This window comes from Panicum virgatum, chromosome 7N (assembly GCF_016808335.1).
Source record: "Panicum virgatum strain AP13 chromosome 7N, P.virgatum_v5, whole genome shotgun sequence".
Lineage (NCBI taxonomy): Eukaryota > Viridiplantae > Streptophyta > Magnoliopsida > Poales > Poaceae > Panicum > Panicum virgatum.
In genome coordinates this window covers 34,147,651-34,163,856 of record NC_053151.1, presented here as the reverse complement: position 1 = coordinate 34,163,856, position 16,206 = coordinate 34,147,651, and the positions used below count along the sequence as shown (strand labels likewise).

Here is a 16,206-nt window from a genome sequence, read left to right as displayed (position 1 = left end):
ATATCATGTCATGCGGCCAAAGGATGCTAGCCCAGTTGGTTAGTCCCTCCGGCGGCACCCCTCAGGTCCTGAGTTCGACTCCCCGTGGGAGCGAATTTCAGGTTGAGGGTAAAAAAATCCCCTCGCTAGCCCCGTGTGCCAAAGCACTGATTGTGAGACGACCCAGGTTGGCCTGAGGACCCTTACATGGCCCAGGCAGGTAGTTCCCAGTGGTTACATCTCCCAGTGTCAGGGCGGGACCAGGGTTCGGGGATTTTCTCGATCGGGGAAGCCGATGCTTCTTCTTAAGCTAATACCGGTGGGGCGGTCTTTCCCCACCCTGCCGGGTTTTTTTATATCATGTCATGCGGATGGATGGACAGAGGGAGAGAGAGAGGATGCGGTTGGGGAGGGACGGGACAGGATCCAAACGCGCGGATGGGACTGCTGGGAACCGCAAGGAAGGGTCCAAGATCACAGCTTGAGGTGACACCAGTTTGGCGGCACGGCCAGCCCAGGGAACAGTGCTCGCCTGCGTGCCAGGAATCCTGATCGGAGATCCGGAGAGGCACGTCGCCGGCCGGGGACCAACACCAGCTCAGAAAGGTGGCTTTCCGGCCGTTTTGTTTCAGGCGAACGGTGGCCGGTCGGCTCCGGCGTTTGGTGGCTTGCTCCCTCCTCCCTCCCGTCACAACTAACAAGTTCATTGAGCCTCGAATCAGTTTCACTCTCATTTCAAAAAAAAAAAAGTTTCACTCTCACCCGACTGAATCTGAACGTAATGTAAAGGGGTTGCAGTGCAATGAGCCAGCTGCGTTCTCATTTTTGAACAGGTGTTCGCGCTTTCTGCTTCGCTGATTTGTTTGTGCTAGTAGTTGATTGTGGACACAATAAGGAAATCAACTGTGGTCCAGGAGGGAGGGGAAAGGTGAGACCTTCCTTCAATTGAGGTACATGCATCATTAGCATCAAAAAGTTGTCTCACTTGATCACCTCCCATTCTTGAAAGTTTAACAATGGTCAGCTTTTCTAATAACTGGACCACATCAATAGTGGTCATCCAAAGCAGCACCTCCTCCTCCATCAATGAATCCAACAATAGGGATATCTGGAATTAAGACTTTTCTTCATTAATTGAAGCTCTGCATCATCTTCTTTTTTTTTCTTTAGAAAAAGTAAATGTCTCTGGCCTCTGCAACCGCACACAATCAAGTTTTACAAAATTTTCAGCACAGAACCTGAAAAAGTAGAGAAAAGAGTACGCAAACAACTTGACAGAATCAAAAGCACAACCTATTAGATCCAAGACAACTACCTCCAATGCCTTACTTCCAAATCCAAACATACAATCTTCGTTGTATATCTTCTTTTCCCCGTTCTTTCTCTTATTAACGGGTGCCATAAGTTTTCCCGACCTCATGTATTGGATCAAGCGCTCTCTTTGCAACTTGGGCTGCCATTCTACTTCTGGAAACTTTTAAGCTCACATCCCCGTGACAAAAGAAATGCTGATGTCCCATTGTAGGTGGTAACTTCAGCCGCACTACACTGGCAGCGAACTGTTGAGTACTTAATAATTGCAACATTAATTTTTAAATATATATAGAAAAGGACGAGCATATAGAAACTCACGTATCAATCTCTAACATACTAAATATTAGGTTTCGCAAAAAAACATACTAAATATTAGGAATAAATAATCGTAATACCGGAAAACATGATTAAAAGGGGGATTAGATGAAAACTTGTGCGCCTGTTGATGAGTCGTAGAAGCCAGCAGTGGGAAGAAGGGCTGTGGGCTGCGGTGATGAAGTTGAGCGATTCTGCAAAGCGTTTGTGATTGAAAAGATCTTATTTGCTTTCTACCGGTGCAGGATCATAAGATGAAGGGGTTCCACATATCTGCGTGTTCTACGACCAGCACCATTACCCGCACACCATATGCTTGCTTCAAATCCAAAGTGTGTATAATAATCGGCATACAAAACCTAAATACTTGGTCAGCAAATGTAGGTAGAATTATGAAGCATGTGTTCACAGTAACTAGGCCTCCTTTGGCATAGCTTCATCTTCTCCTATAACAGCTCCTGAAGCAGTTTCTCTGGTGAAAGTAGCTTCTCCGATGAAGCTGAAGCTGCTTTCAAAATCGTTTGGCAAAACGTGGGTCTGAGGGAGAATCTAGGCAAAGCTACGATTTTCCAACTTCTTCTTCTTAGTGTAAACTGAAAACAGCTTCATCAGGTGCTTCATGGTTGGCACAGCTTCATATGAAGCTGCTGCTCATGAAGCTGTGCTAAATAGGGCACACTTTAGGATTCAAATAGTTCTGATACGAAATCAGAGGGGATGATTCTATGCCGAGGCCACATTTTAGAGTTTTGCCTGGGGCTACAAAATTTTCCGGAACAGCCTGCTGTGTAAGCACTTGTTGCTCATCGTCGTAAAAGGCCGTGGAACATCCACCTTCAGTTCATTTAGAGAGAAGTATATGCCTATGAATGAATCTATCTGAATCATCATCATATCACAGAAGCTTTTCCTCCATCAGCATGTCCAGTTTTTTTTTTGATAGGACAGCATGTCTAGTTTTCTTCTTCTTCTTCTTCTTTTTTTTTTTTGATAGGACAGCATGTCCGGTTTTCACTTCCAGGAACCTAAACTCAGGCTGACGAAAGAGCGCGCGCGAGACTACACTACATTATATACTTGTCTTCCGTCTGGGCCGCGCCGGCCCGCAGCATACACAGAACTCGCGCGCCTTTTTTATTTTTGCATTTTTCAAAAAAAAAAATTTTACAGAAATATATTTTTGGATTTAGGTTTTACAGATCTATACCCCTACCGCCCGGCAGATGGGCGGTAGGGACCTATATATAAATAAAAATAAAAATTTTTTACGCAGAGGTCCTTGGAGGGAGCCTGGCGCCCCCCTGCCGGGCGGCAGGCCCCCTACCGCCAACTGGTGGACGATGGGCCTTGGCCCGCGAGGGAGAGAGCCCATGATGCGTGGGAGGCTCGGAAGGCCTGCGAGCCGAGGCCCTTTTTTCATTTTTGTATTTAAAAAAAATTAAAATTTCAAAAATATATGGCGGTTTTGAAAAATTTCAAAACTATACCCCTGTCGCCCTCTGGCTGGGCGACAGGACATAAATGTAAAAAAAAAATTACATTTAGGTCATGGCGCCCGGGACGCATTAAACAGCGAACTTGTAAAATAGATATAAAATCGTAGAAAAATCGTAAAAATACAAACTCAACTGTTCTGGATTCTATGAAACAAGATCTACAACTTTTGTTATATAAAGTTTTTCATTTGATCAATGTATCTTGCTCTATTTTAAATACTAGTTTAATGCACTTTTATTTAAATCTCAAGATCCATCCTTTGGATGCATGTCATCTTTGGCCAGAGTGTTGCATATGGTAAGCATAGGCTTGTACAAAATTGGTAGGCCCAGAAAACATTTCTAAAATAAGTTTTTAAATTAAATCTTGCAATATGTCTAGTTTAAATGAGTTATTTATCCATGCTGCTATACTGAGTTTTAGAAGTCATAACTTTTACAGTACCATTATTTTATTTCCTAAGAGCTATAAAAAAAGTTTGGTAAATTTTAGATAAGCACAACTAGACCAAATGAATTATTTCAAATTTTTCTAGGTACAAGAACTATTTTTCTTGATTTAGTGCATTTACCTTAGTCATAATTCATTTGGTCTAGTTGTGCTTATCTAAAATTTACTAAACTTTTTTTATAACTCTTAGGAAATAAAATAATGGTACTGTAAAAGTTATGGCTTCTAAAACTCAGTATAGCAGCATGGATAAATAACCCATTTAAACTAGACATATTGCAAGATTTAATTTAAAAACTTATTCTAGAAATGTTTTCTGGATCTACCAATTTTGTACAAGCCTATGCTCACCATATGAAACACTCTAGCCAAAGGTGACCTGCATCCAAATGATGCATCTTGAGATTTAAATAAAAATGCATTAAAATAGTATTTAAAATAGAGCAAGATACATTGATCAAATGAAAAACTTTATATAACAAAAGTTGTAGATCTTGTTTCATAGAATCCAGAATAATTGAGTTTGTATTTTTCCGATTGTTCTACAATTTTATATCGATTTTACAAGTTCGCTGTTTAATGCGTCCCGGGTGCCCGGACCTAAATGTAATTTTTTTTTACATTTAGGCCCTGTCGCCCATCCAGGGGGCGACAGGCCCCCTGTCGCCCATCCAGGGGGCGACAGGGGTATAGTTTTGAAATTTTTCGAAACCGCCATATATTTTTGAAATTTTAATTTTTTTAAAATATAAAAATGAAAAAAAATCCCGAGCCGAGGACGCGGACACGAATCTCTATCCGCCGCGCGACGGCGGGACGGCAGGGGAGCGCGGCGCGCATGCGGATCTCGTGCCTTGGAATCGTGGCGCAGCCCGAGACTGCCTGCATGTACCCGCCAGCAGGTTCGAACTCAACAGTATCACACCGAGTTGCTTTATTTATTAAAAAAATCATTTTTGTAATAAAATATTACCTATGATCATATCCGGGAACAAAGATAAAACCAAAAGGATACATGCGCCCCACGTGTCATCGACATGTCATGGACGGGCCCGGGTGACCGGTGATCTCCCACAGTCCCACTGACGTGCGGGTCCCGCGGGCATGGGACTTGGGACCATCTCTGCCTCCTTGCTCCCGAAGATGGCAGCAGCACATGCGCAATATCATATCCTTCCTCGCGGAAAACAAATAATATAATACTCGTACTACATAATGTACTTCCGGGGCCTATCCGCTCCACCAGCGAAATTTCGGACGAACACAAAAAAAAGACCTCCTCACGGAACGGAACCCTCGAAATCGCCACAAACCGACCGAACGCCCGGCCTCTCCCACCGACAGGCGGGGCCCACCGGCCGACGAGGAAGCCAGGCGTGGCGCACGGAGGCTCCTCCTGCCCCCGTCCTTCACTCCTCGTCGAAGGAAACTGAAACGGAAACGCTCGATAAAAGGGGCACTGAAGCGGCGAGGCCCCGCCCCCCTTCCTTCCTCCTCTGCCCCTCCGCCCGTGACCCCCACAGCCCCCCATCCCCCCTCCGATCGATCGTCCGCCCAAGGGTTTCCGGCGCCTCGTCGCGAGGCGAGGGTCCGGGGCCGCCTCCTTCCAACCGCCGCTGCCCGGGGTCCGCGGGGGACGTTCGTGCCGCGATGGACGCCTTCCGGCCCGCGCCGGCGGGACTTGGCCGCGCGTGGCCGCGCATCGACGTGCGGGATCTCGTCGTCAAGGTGAGTTCCCCCTCCTCGCGCCCGCGGTTCCTTCGTCGCGCCTTCGGTCGGGGAGGGGAGGTGGGGGAGTGCCGCGAGTAGGGTTCGGCGGTCCGTCGTGTGAAGCAGGGTTTTCTGCGTCCCCCGCTCGGTAGATTGTGCAAGCGATCTGTTTTCAGTGGTTGTGTTGTTTTGCCCCCTTTTGTTCCCCACGAGTTTGTTGAGTTATGGATCGTAGTGATGTCAAACCCCTCGTCGCTGGATAGGGATGAAGGTGCTGTCTGGTGAGGATGATCGGATCATAAAGTTTAGTGTTTCATATGCGCTCGCGGAGTAGAAATTCCGATCACTGTGGGTGCATTCAAGATCAGATTTATTTCATATTGATCGTCTTAATAAACGTGCGATACGATCGCTCTGTATTTTATTAGATTATTGCTGGACTGTTTGATTTAGGGGCTAGTAAGATTTTTTTTGGTTATCTTTGGGATCTGATGGCAAACGATTGAAATTTAGACTGTAGCATCAAATGTTTTTATCTTTGGGATTAGATGGCAGATAAGTTCAGTCCGTTCAGTCTATACGGTAGCATGATTCTTTAAATATTTGGGGTTTTCTTTTTTATGGCCACGAGGAGAGCGTTCCCACCTGAGTTTTCATTAGTGAAAGGGTGTGGCGCAACCTCAGGACAGATGAGTTCAATCGCACTAGATCACGTTTGCTTGTAAGGGTTTCTGTTGGGGCGTTGCTTTACTGCATTTGCAAGGAGGATGGCAATACCGTGCTTCCTATTATCAATTGCATGTTGATTAAAAGCAAGAGATTATCTTCTCTTATATTTAGTTTTGGTCATCTGGTGTTTTATTAACTTCACACTTGTTGATTAGGGTATTTATGTTTTTAATACATCAGGTTAAGCATTTGGATAGTGAATAGGCCCTACTTTTAATCCACAGACCACCAGCTTTCACATGTGCCTGCTCTATACTAATGAATGTGTCACCTAGTGGTAGTTCATAATTGTTTTGCTGAATTCTCAGTATCGTTTCAACTGGTTTTCAGGTCAAATATGGCGACACTTTGAAGCGTTTCAATGCTTTTGTGGATGGATCACACTTTGATCATGATCTTCCTGCCCTCCGGTTGAAGATTGCAAGTGCCTTTAAGTTCAGTCCTGATGTTGAATTCATTCTCACCTATACTGATGAGGATGGAGATTTCGTCATGCTGGATGATGATAATGATCTACGAGATGCTACTATTAATCAGAAATTGAACCCTCTTAGGATTAATGTTCAGTTGAAGAGCAGCAATGTTGGGGCAACTCGGACAGAAGAGCAGTCCACGAATTCCAAATCTCCGAGGTCCATCTCTCTCGAAGATCAACTTGCCCTGGTGAAATCTGCTATTGATGAAGCCTTGAAGTTTGTACCAGATCAAGTCCCCGCTGCCCTTGCAAAACTATCTCATGATTTGCGTTCTAGGGCTGCATCATCTGCACCATCATTGGCTGAATTGCTGGACCGTTTTACTAAACTGATTACACGAAGTAGCAACATGCATCCTTCTTGTGGCTCTTCTGATGGTTCACTTAAATTGGGAAATGCAAAGATTAAGCTTGAATCTGGACTTACGACAGGTTCAGCTTCAGAGCCCTTGGATGGGCAAAATTCTGGGATATCTGAAGCTGGTCTTAAGAGTGTCCTATCTGAGGACCCCACTGCTCAAATTGAACAGGCACCGTCATGCCCTTCAGTTAAGGACTCACTGGTCTTTACTAGTTCAGGTGCAATGAAATCTGATCTCAAGAGAAGTCTTGATTCTGAGATTAAGATAAAATCTGATGCTTGCAGTAAGGGAAAATCTGTAATATCATCTGTGCCACCTGTTTCCACCACTTGTCATGGTGCTCCTGCCCAACGATCTGTTCCTATGCCATATACATCCTGTGGATTCAGTGGAATGGCCAATATTCCGTCGCTATTCCCTCCCCCACCTATAGTCCACCCTCCCCCACCACTGCAATACCCTCCCACACCATTTTTCACCCCCTACAACCCTATCTTTGGAGCTAATGGAAAAACTACTGGTGATGTACACTCAGCGTTCCCCTCTCCACCCAACATCTATAGCCCTTTTAAGTTAAACGCACCTTCATCTGTAGGTACGTGCTATCCTAACCTCTATTCTACTGGGAGTTCACAGAGAGATCGCATGGCCTCATTGTTTAGTAGTTGTGCACCCAATCCAGAAGGTGTCAACTCTTTTGGGAGCTCTAACAGAAGTGTTGGTACCAATTACGGGAGCACCCTACAACGCACACAGCATAGACGGATACAATGTGATGGCTGTGGGGTGACACTGATCGTTGGGCCTCGCTACAAGTCCAATGTGTAAGTTATTGGCTTAATTACTAGCTGTGAATATAATTTCCTTTCTGTTCTCCTGAAATGCTTTTTGCTGACAGTAAAGAAGACTATGATTTGTGTGATGCCTGTTTCTCTCTCATGGGCAATGAGACTGAATATACCAGATTAGACATGCCTGCTTCAAAATGTGTAAGTTCGAGAGTCGAGACACACTTTAATGAATTGGCCTGAGTCTGTTCGATTACTTGACGGTAAGAATGATATGATTCTGTCTATATTTGTTTGACCCTCTCAGAACATGAAGATCCTGGGGAAGATTCCAGCTGTGAAAGCTGACTGTCGCTTCATTAAGGATGTTACTGTCCCTGATGGGACACCAATGGCGCCGTCAACTCCATTTACGAAGATTTGGCGCATGTGTAACAGTGGGTCTACCACGTGGCCGTATGGTACCCAGCTTGTCTGGGTTGCTGGAGATCACTTACAATGCCTGAGTTCAGTCAGATTAGCGGTATGTACCATCCACTTATCTGGCTTCTTCGTAAGCTCCTAATTTATGGTTGGGTACAGGATGAGATGCAAGTTTGTCGTGTACTGAATTTCATCAAATTCTCACTTAGTTTTGGATGCGCGTGCAGATTTCAGCAAATGGGGGGCTAAATCCATGGGAAGAGACTGATGTTAGTGTTGATTTTCTTGCCCCTGCGAAGCCTGGTAGGTACACATCTTACTGGAGATTGGCGCTACCCTCAGGTGTCAAATTTGGTCAGCAAATTTGGGTTCATATTCAGGTTGTTACACTACCCTTTACTGTTTTTTGTCCTTGCCACCTTTGATGCTTCCATTTATCTTATCATTTGCATGCTCTCTAAGTGCAGGTGGCGCAACCTATTCAAACCAGTGGTAACAAACAGGCTGCTGCAATGAACCTGAATCAGTTCCCTGAAGGCGCAACGCCTTTTACATTCGATGTAAACAGTGCTCCTGTAGAACCTTTACGTGGATGGCCTAGAAGCTGTACTCGTGGTCCCATACAACCTTTATGTGGATGGCCTAGAAGCTCCTGCACCGGATGGCTTGCACGTGAAACCATGAAACCCAAGGAATCTGAACCTGCTCCTAATGATATGCCCTCTTCCCCAGCAGAAGTTGAACCATTTCAGATCCTAATCACTGAGGCTCCTGCCTCATCAGCCGAGGCTGCATCGGATTCAATGCCTGCTTGTGTGCCTGCACCTGAAGCCATTCCCGTGCCCAACTCTGTGCCTACACCTGATCCTCTTAGTGCATCTGCTCCTGCTCCTGCTCCTGCTCCTGTTAGCACTCATGTATCTGAAGCTGTGCCTCCTACTGTGCCTTTGCCTGAAGAAATCGTAAACCACCTGGAGGAGAAGATGATGAGTGAGCTTGAGGTTCTGGGCTTCCTGCAGGCTGACCTGAACAAGCAGGTACTCCGGCAGAACAACTATGACCTGGAGCAGTCTGTTGTCGATCTCTGTGGTTTCAACGAGTGGGATCCCGTCCTTGAGGATATCTCTGATCTGGTAAGTATGAACACTGTATACCCATCCTTTTTGTCACCGACTCAAAAACTTTCTCAACCTGGGTGTGTCTGATTACATCTAGGGTTCTGATGACGCTGATGAACGAGGAGGTGGTTGACAACAGCGATGAGGAAGGATTCATCATGACAAACCTCATGACCAAGGCGAAGAAGGATCAGTGATGGATGTCGTCGCGTGCGTCTGTCAGCAATTCGTAGCAACTTATCTGTAGATAAGTAGTAGTGGTATGAAATAAGTAGATGGAAGTAGGGCGGTATGAGTGACCAGACACCTTTGGATGCGGGGGTTGGTTGCGTTGCGTCGCCCCGGTGCACTATGGGCTATGGGTGATCCTTTTCCTGAAACCGCTTAAGTTAGTAGGTGAACTCCGAATCGTGGTTCCAGTTTCCTTTATGTTTTTTTGGAGTTTAATTAGTTCAATTGTCGTCTTTGGCTGCCTTGCCCATATCGCGGCTGTGTGCTCTCTCTATGAGGGCTAATTTGGAAGCACGGGGCTGATTAACCTCCATCCATAAATATATATGGGATAAGCTGTTTATTCAAAAATGAACTAATTTGCGTGTCCTAAACGTCATATATAGAACGGAGGGGGTAACTAGCAATAGATTAAGGAGATGAGCTGCGTGACAGGCCTGTAGTCTGTGGATGCCTATATTATCCTTGAAAATTTTGGCTTTGTTTAGATTCAAAGTTTAAAATTTCAAAAGATTTGCAAATTGCATGTAAGGTGTATTAAATGTAGTTGAAAAAAAATCGCATTCCACAAATAGATTGTAAATTGTGAAAGAATTTAATGAACTTAATTAGGGTGTGATTAGACAATAAATTGTTACAATAAAGCTACAGTGCACATATGCTAATGCTAGATTAATGAGGCTTATTAGATTGGTCTCGTAGTTTACATATGAGATCCAAAACGAGGGAACTAAACCAATGTTCGAGAAAACATTTTTAAACGTACGTTTAATCGTGATTAAGCGCAAATCGGACCCCCAGTGTTGCGTTTAGGCCATAAACGCCCAATTAAACGTTCGGTGAACAGTCAAACCCATGAACGGTGAAGAAAACAAGAGGAGAGATGAGATTTGGACTGCAAAATGGTTCATTGGGGTTGTAATTCCACCAATGCTTACAGCATGGTGTCCATGTTGCTCGATTTTGCTCGTCCTTTGCTCGATTTGCCCCCCTATTCTTGATTTGGCGATAGGGCTGTGTGCTGTCGGCGCTGGGGAAGAGAGGGAGGAGCGGCAGACGCAGAGGAGGCCGGCGGCCGGCGCGGGAAAGAGAGGGAGGAGCGGCGGCCAGCGCGGGAAGAGAGGGGGAGGGGCCGGCGCCTAGCGGCTGGCTGCCTGACCTGAGGAGGAAGACGGCGGCTGCTGCTGGGTATCGTGAAGACGTGAACTGGTTAGGGTATGGATAAGGTGGTATGGTGTTTAAATGGGCTGGTGGGCTGCTAGGATGGTGGGCTGTGCTGGGCTGTTGAGGTGTTGCTCCTCATTTCTCATTTATTCTTTCATATATATGCATCTACATCACTTATAAATCCAAAAATTAATATATATTATGGAAAATAATAATAAATTCACAAACGATTAATCATGTTTAATCAACGTTTATTTAGCCTAGGCGCTAATCAGTGGTCTAGCGCCCAGCGTTTTCTTGAACCTTGAACTAAACACACCCTTGCTAATTCGGATTTGTTCATACACAAACACTGTGTTCGGCTTGTTGCTGCAGCTCCGGCTGAACAGTACTTTTCTCTCACACCGCTCCAGCTCCAGCCTCCAGCTCCAGCCAGCCCAATAGTATTTTTTTCTCACACCACTCCAGCTCCAGCCTGCCGAACGCAGTGAAAGCCGGATCAGCTACGACAGTTGGTGCTCTGCTATTTCCAGCAGCTGACATGACAAGACTACAAGCATTGGGGGAGCAAAAGGTTTGTTCTACAACATGACTTCGTTGGAAAGAAAACCATGAAGCTTTATAAAAACACGTGACTTTTGCTACATTTGGTTTGACTTGAGCAAGGCAGCTCGAGCAATACCAACTTTCTTGACACATCCTTAGAATTAGAAATGAAGAACATTTAGGGATACGTTTAGAGATGAAAACGGTCGGAAACGATCGGCGAAAGACTCCACTATTTTTACTTTCATATTTTTTCATCGGAACCGAAAAGCAGTACGATATTTTCGGAAACAAAAACGACGCTGGTATTCCAGTAATTTCGAAAACAGAAATATATGGTCGAGAACACATCGATAACGGTCGAAACTTATCAAAACGATATTTAAAAACGATAAACATATCAAACAATAGAGCATAACATTAACTATATGACTTGACACATCTCATATACAAGTAGTGAAGATTCGATTAAGATATTAATCCAAATATCGAACCAATCTGTGATAACTGATACATAGTAGCATGCACGATAGTATGGCACAAAGTTGCACACAGCATAAGTGACATACTCATACATGATCATTAACCAAATTTAAATAGAGACTTAAATATAGACTAGCATGCCATTAAAAATAGTGCTAGTGCAGGGCCGCAGGCTGCCTATGCCTACAACTGAACCTCCACGAGCTATTCGGCCGGGAAAGCATGTGTTGGACTGGGCTTTAAATACGATAATACCGGCGGTAAATTATCGGATAAATACGGTAATTTTCGAAAACGGTCGGTAGAGGTTGAAATTGTTTTCGCTTTCAGTTTCGGATAAAGATACTGTTTTCGTTTCCGTATTTTCGGTAGCCGTTTTCATTTTCGTTTACACCAAAATCTCGATAAAATCTCGAAACGGTTCCTAGTAATCGAAAATTTTCGTTTTCGTTTTCAACCCTGGATACGTTTCAGTTGGTATTTTTTACATCAACAAACTTCAAACAAGCACCCACTTAGGAATTATGTTACAGAAGAAGTAAATGAATGATTATCACCTAAAGTAGTCAGGATGTTGCTTAAAAGAGGAAACTAAGAACTTTTTCCTATTTCAAACAAATATCTGTGAACACAAACAAATTTTCTTGCAGGAATGCGTATCTGCCAAGATCTGTCTTATCTGCAAGCTTGTCCTCTCCATGAGAAGGATCTTGATCTGAGTACACCAATGTTAGTAGATGCTAAGATTAAAATGATAGTGCTGCTCTATAATTAAAAACAAGTAATACGCACCAGCTGATCCAAAAAAAAAGGGTCACGTGTTCAGTAGGCTCTTCTATGAATTTGCACAATGGGAAAAATGTTCAGCTTCACTGGCAATTGCAAATACGACAACTTGCAAAAGAACTATGGACTACTTTTAAACAGATCATGAGATTGCACTCTGTTTGTTTGGCTTGTCAGCCAACCAACCAGCAGTGCTTTTCTCATGCCAAATCAAAACTAGCCAGCCACCAATACTTTTATTTCATAACAAATCAGCACCAGCCACAGCCAAGCGAACAAAGTTCCCGTATCCTGGGCTCTTGGCCGTCTCTTGAGTCTTCCGAAGGCAAAAGCAGATGCTACTTTCCTGAACTCATGAAAAGATGTCTCCTTTTCAAATTTGCGGGGATCAAATTAGTTTTTTGTTGAAAAAACACAAATAAGTTTCGTGAAAAATATGAAAAATGAATTATGATAAATTTGATTAAAAATCATATATGCACATCATCAAGAAACACAAATAAGGTGATTTTTGGAATGATATACTTTATCTGGGCGCATGCTCAACATTAACAAACAACCAGAGAACCCAAACAAACGGGAAGAGGTTTTAGCCAGAATTCACAGCAAAAAACGGGCAAAATCAATACAGGTTGATCTCTTCATAACAGCTATCTTGAGTGTACTCTCAAGTCTTGTTAGTTTCCACACAATTTATTCAGTGAAGTAAAACAAGAGTAAAGATTGTATGACCTGAAAAGGTTTGATAAAACTATATTTGTATGTACATGACGGCACACGCACACACCAGGCAAATGAGGTCTAACTCTCGGGAATCAGAACTGCTGGTCCAGATATGCATCCTTTTCTGACTTCTCGTTCCCACTAAGGTACCCTACGAGGCTCCCAGAAACGTCTGTGACCCAGGAGACGCTGCGCGCCAGCCAAGCCTTGGGAGTTGATGATGCTTGTGGAATCTCCGCAGCGATGCACCTCTGTTCTTCCTCAAGCAAGATGTCCAGCCACCTCTTTGACATGTACTCTTTCACCGTGTCGACACCCTTGTTCACAATATCCATTGGTGGCATTACCAGGGGGTTCTGCTCTAGGTTAAGCTTCTCCAATTTATCCAGACGACCAAAAGTGTCAGGAAGAGCATGGATCTGGTTATTGCTCAGGTCAAGCTCACACAGATTCAACAAGTCACCAAATGAAGCGGGCAGCTCCTTCAAGTCACTGAAGTTGCTGCCAAGGTTGAGAATTTCAAGACTGCTAAGTTTCCCAAAGGCAGATGGCAGGCCACATAGTTCATTGAAATGGGCATCCAGGAGGTAGAGCGATGTCATCTCGCAGACAGATGATGGAAGAGATCGCAACTTGTTCATGTGGACCCAGAGTTTCTGCAAATTGACCATCTCATAGCCAATATTTGTTGGCAGGTAAATGAGCCCATTGTAGCTCACATCAAGCTCAACCAGTGACCTGGAGTATCAACACCAATCAGTTGGATAGTATTACCAGCCAAAGAAAAGGACCAGAGTGTTACCTACCTACACTTGGAGATGCTATCTGGCAGTGCTCTGAGCCTATTACTTGACACATTCAGAACCTTTAGATTGGATAACAGTCCAATGGTATCAGGAAGAGAAATCAAAGAATTGGCAGCAAGACGAAGCTCTTCAAGATGATCAAGTCCTCCTATAGCATCAGGAATAACCTATAATGACATTGAAATGGAAATTTATTAATCAAACAAGCAGGGGGCGAAACCAAAACTGATGAGATGTATACAGATCTTGTTATGGAATTACAACTCAAAAACATTCAAAGTCTATTGATTAAGAATCAAGAAAGATGATAAGCACTTTGTACCTAACATTTGCTTTAGTTCTATCAGTGATAATATGCCAACAATTATAAACTTATATCATCACATACACATACTGAAAAGCAATATTTGGGAAGTAAAAAAAACGAAAGATATTTCCCCTACTTCAAACTATGGTTTCCAAATTCTAACCTGAGCAAGATAACCACGGATTTATACTAAATTCAACAAATCTAAAAAGATGGATGGACCCACTTGAGTCAATCATATTAGCAAATACTTTGCATGATATATAGCAATTCTAAGTATAATGCATTTGCAGCCTCCTACAGTTCGATATTGTGTTTTTGCAATATGCAGATTCAGCTATTGTTAATTTTCTAATTCTAACCTTCAGCAGTAGGACCACCATAGCCTATTTATTGTGATGCCAAACCAAAACCAGCTTTTCATCTAAACAAACTCATTACAAACACATGAATGGGCAACTTAGTATTAACTAATCAAATATGAACTATTGCAAAAAAATCAATTCAACCACTCATGAAGTAATCGCTGTGTTCGCTTGGCTTGTCAGCCAACCAGCCAGCAGTCCTATTCTCTCATACTAAATCAGCACCAGCCACCAGCTACCAGCCAGTCAGCAGTACTGTTCTCTCATAATAAATCAGCACCAGCCATCAGCCACAGCCAAGCGAACACAGCGAATAGAAAATTTGAGAAGTAGCAATGTGTGCCCAGCCTGGCCCTAAAAACAGTAGGGACAAGGCACATTCATACACAATAAATATCCTTCGCAGGAGTTCTGAGTTCATGGCTCGTCGGCAGAAGGCAGTGGCATAGGCGCCCTAAACGTGTAGATCTAGTTAAGCATGAAGAATTGAAGATGTCTGTAGTTTGTTACCTCGAGCTGGTTGCGCGAGACGTCAAGCACGCGGAGCCCCTGGATCCTCCCGAACGCCTCAGGGAGCTGGCGCAGCTGGCGATCCACGAGGCGCACGCTCTCCACCGGCTTGCCCTCTTCGGCCTGCTTGAGCACCGCCACCACCTCCTCCTGCACCGGGGCGTCCCCGCCATCAGCGCCCGCCGCGGGCCCGTCGTCCTTCCCGCCCTCCGCCGCCTCGTCATCCACGTCCGCCCCCTCCATCGCGGACCGGTACACCCTCTCGAGCCTGGCCTCGGCCTCCTGCAGCAGGGCCTCGTAGGCGTCGTGCGTCTCCTCGAGCCGCACCACCGCGCGGCACGCCTCGACGTCGCCCTCGGGGATCCGCGAGTCCCCTGCCTCGGCAGCCGCCACGATGGCGCGGGAGGAGTCGACGAGCTCGTGGTCGGGCCGCGGGCCGAGCACCTGGAGCGCGGAGCGCGCGGCGGAGACGTCGGCGACGGCGCGGGTCATGGCGCGGAGCACGGACGGGTGGCGCAGGCCCGGCATGCGCTCGACGAGCTCGAACTCCCCCGCGGTGGACGGGGTCCGCGGGGACGGGGTGCGCGCGGGCGGCTGCTCGATGTCGAACTCGGAGGCGGCGGGCTTGGGCTTGGAGAGGGTGGGGATGCGGGAGAGCACGTAGGAGAGGATCGGGTGGGTCTGCGGCGCCGGATCCATGGCTGCCGGGTCGGGGGTGCGGGGATCGGAGTGGAGGCGGGGGGCGGAGCAGTGGAAGCAGTTCCGAGATGCGGTGGTGGGTTTGGGAAAGAGGAGACGGCGACGGCGGCGAGGAGGAGAGGCGGATGGGTGGGGCCGCCTGACCCGGCCGGCAGATTCGCGGGGTAGTTTCCCGGTCCCGGACTGCAGTGTCCCAGCTACAGGAAGTCAACTGATCTAAAAAAAAGAAGCTGCAGGAGGTCAAAGTTTGTTTACCCCAAGACGAAGATCCATGGACTATGGGAGCAGGAGTACTATGTATGGATGGGTCTCTATTTTTTCTTGCGCACTATGCCTGGTTTAGATGTAAAATTCAAAATTTCAAATCTATCATATCAAAAGAGAATCTTACATATATAGAGTATTAAATTTAGATAAAATAAA

General features: G+C 45.3%; 2 protein-coding genes across 4 annotated transcripts; one reads left to right on the top strand and one right to left on the bottom strand.

The window, feature by feature from the left end:
- The first annotated feature begins 4,991 nt into the window (after positions 1–4,991).
- On the top strand, positions 4,992–9,641 carry LOC120681492 (protein NBR1 homolog). 3 transcript variants are annotated; one of them, XM_039962997.1, is made up of 8 exons: positions 5,030–5,283; positions 6,325–7,426; positions 7,514–7,655; positions 7,730–7,820; positions 7,927–8,142; positions 8,270–8,422; positions 8,510–9,175; positions 9,258–9,641. In XM_039962997.1, the coding sequence occupies exons 1-8, from the start codon at positions 5,206–5,208 to the stop codon at positions 9,291–9,293; spliced, it is 2,484 nt and encodes an 827-aa protein (XP_039818931.1). In that variant the 5' UTR covers positions 5,030–5,205; the 3' UTR covers positions 9,294–9,641. The 3 variants fall into 3 exon arrangements, with proteins under 3 accessions (XP_039818929.1, XP_039818930.1, XP_039818931.1); XM_039962995.1 differs by having other exon boundaries at positions 4,992–5,283; positions 6,325–7,655; XM_039962996.1 differs by having other exon boundaries at positions 5,028–5,283; positions 6,325–7,655; positions 9,272–9,641.
- A 3,331-nt stretch (positions 9,642–12,972) lies between these two features.
- LOC120682501 (plant intracellular Ras-group-related LRR protein 3-like) lies at positions 12,973–15,918 on the bottom strand. The gene is made up of 3 exons (XM_039964455.1): positions 15,085–15,918; positions 13,903–14,069; positions 12,973–13,834 (listed from the first exon to the last, which is right to left on the bottom strand). Exons 1-3 carry the CDS (start codon positions 15,781–15,783, stop codon positions 13,189–13,191), a joined length of 1,512 nt encoding a protein of 503 aa, XP_039820389.1. The 5' UTR covers positions 15,784–15,918; the 3' UTR covers positions 12,973–13,188.
- Positions 15,919–16,206: the final 288 nt, after the last annotated feature.

What these genes read in the sequence shown, in the direction of transcription:
- LOC120682501 (XM_039964455.1), bottom strand. Translation starts at nt 15,783, where the DNA reads ATGGATCCGGCGCCGCAGACCCACCCGATCCTCTCCTACGTGCTCTCC. An exon ending in TCTCGCGCAACCAGCTCGAG is followed by an intron (nt 14,070 to 15,084) that starts GTAACAAACTAC and finishes ATGTCATTATAG; the next exon opens with GTTATTCCTGATGCTATAGG. An exon ending in GATAGCATCTCCAAGTGTAG is followed by an intron (nt 13,835 to 13,902) that starts GTAGGTAACACT and finishes TTGATACTCCAG; the next exon opens with GTCACTGGTTGAGCTTGATG.
- LOC120681492 (XM_039962995.1), top strand. Translation starts at nt 5,206, where the DNA reads ATGGACGCCTTCCGGCCCGCGCCGGCGGGACTTGGCCGCGCGTGGCCG. An exon ending in AAATTTGGGTTCATATTCAG is followed by an intron (nt 8,423 to 8,509) that starts GTTGTTACACTA and finishes CTCTAAGTGCAG; the next exon opens with GTGGCGCAACCTATTCAAAC. An exon ending in TTGAGGATATCTCTGATCTG is followed by an intron (nt 9,176 to 9,257) that starts GTAAGTATGAAC and finishes GATTACATCTAG; the next exon opens with GGTTCTGATGACGCTGATGA.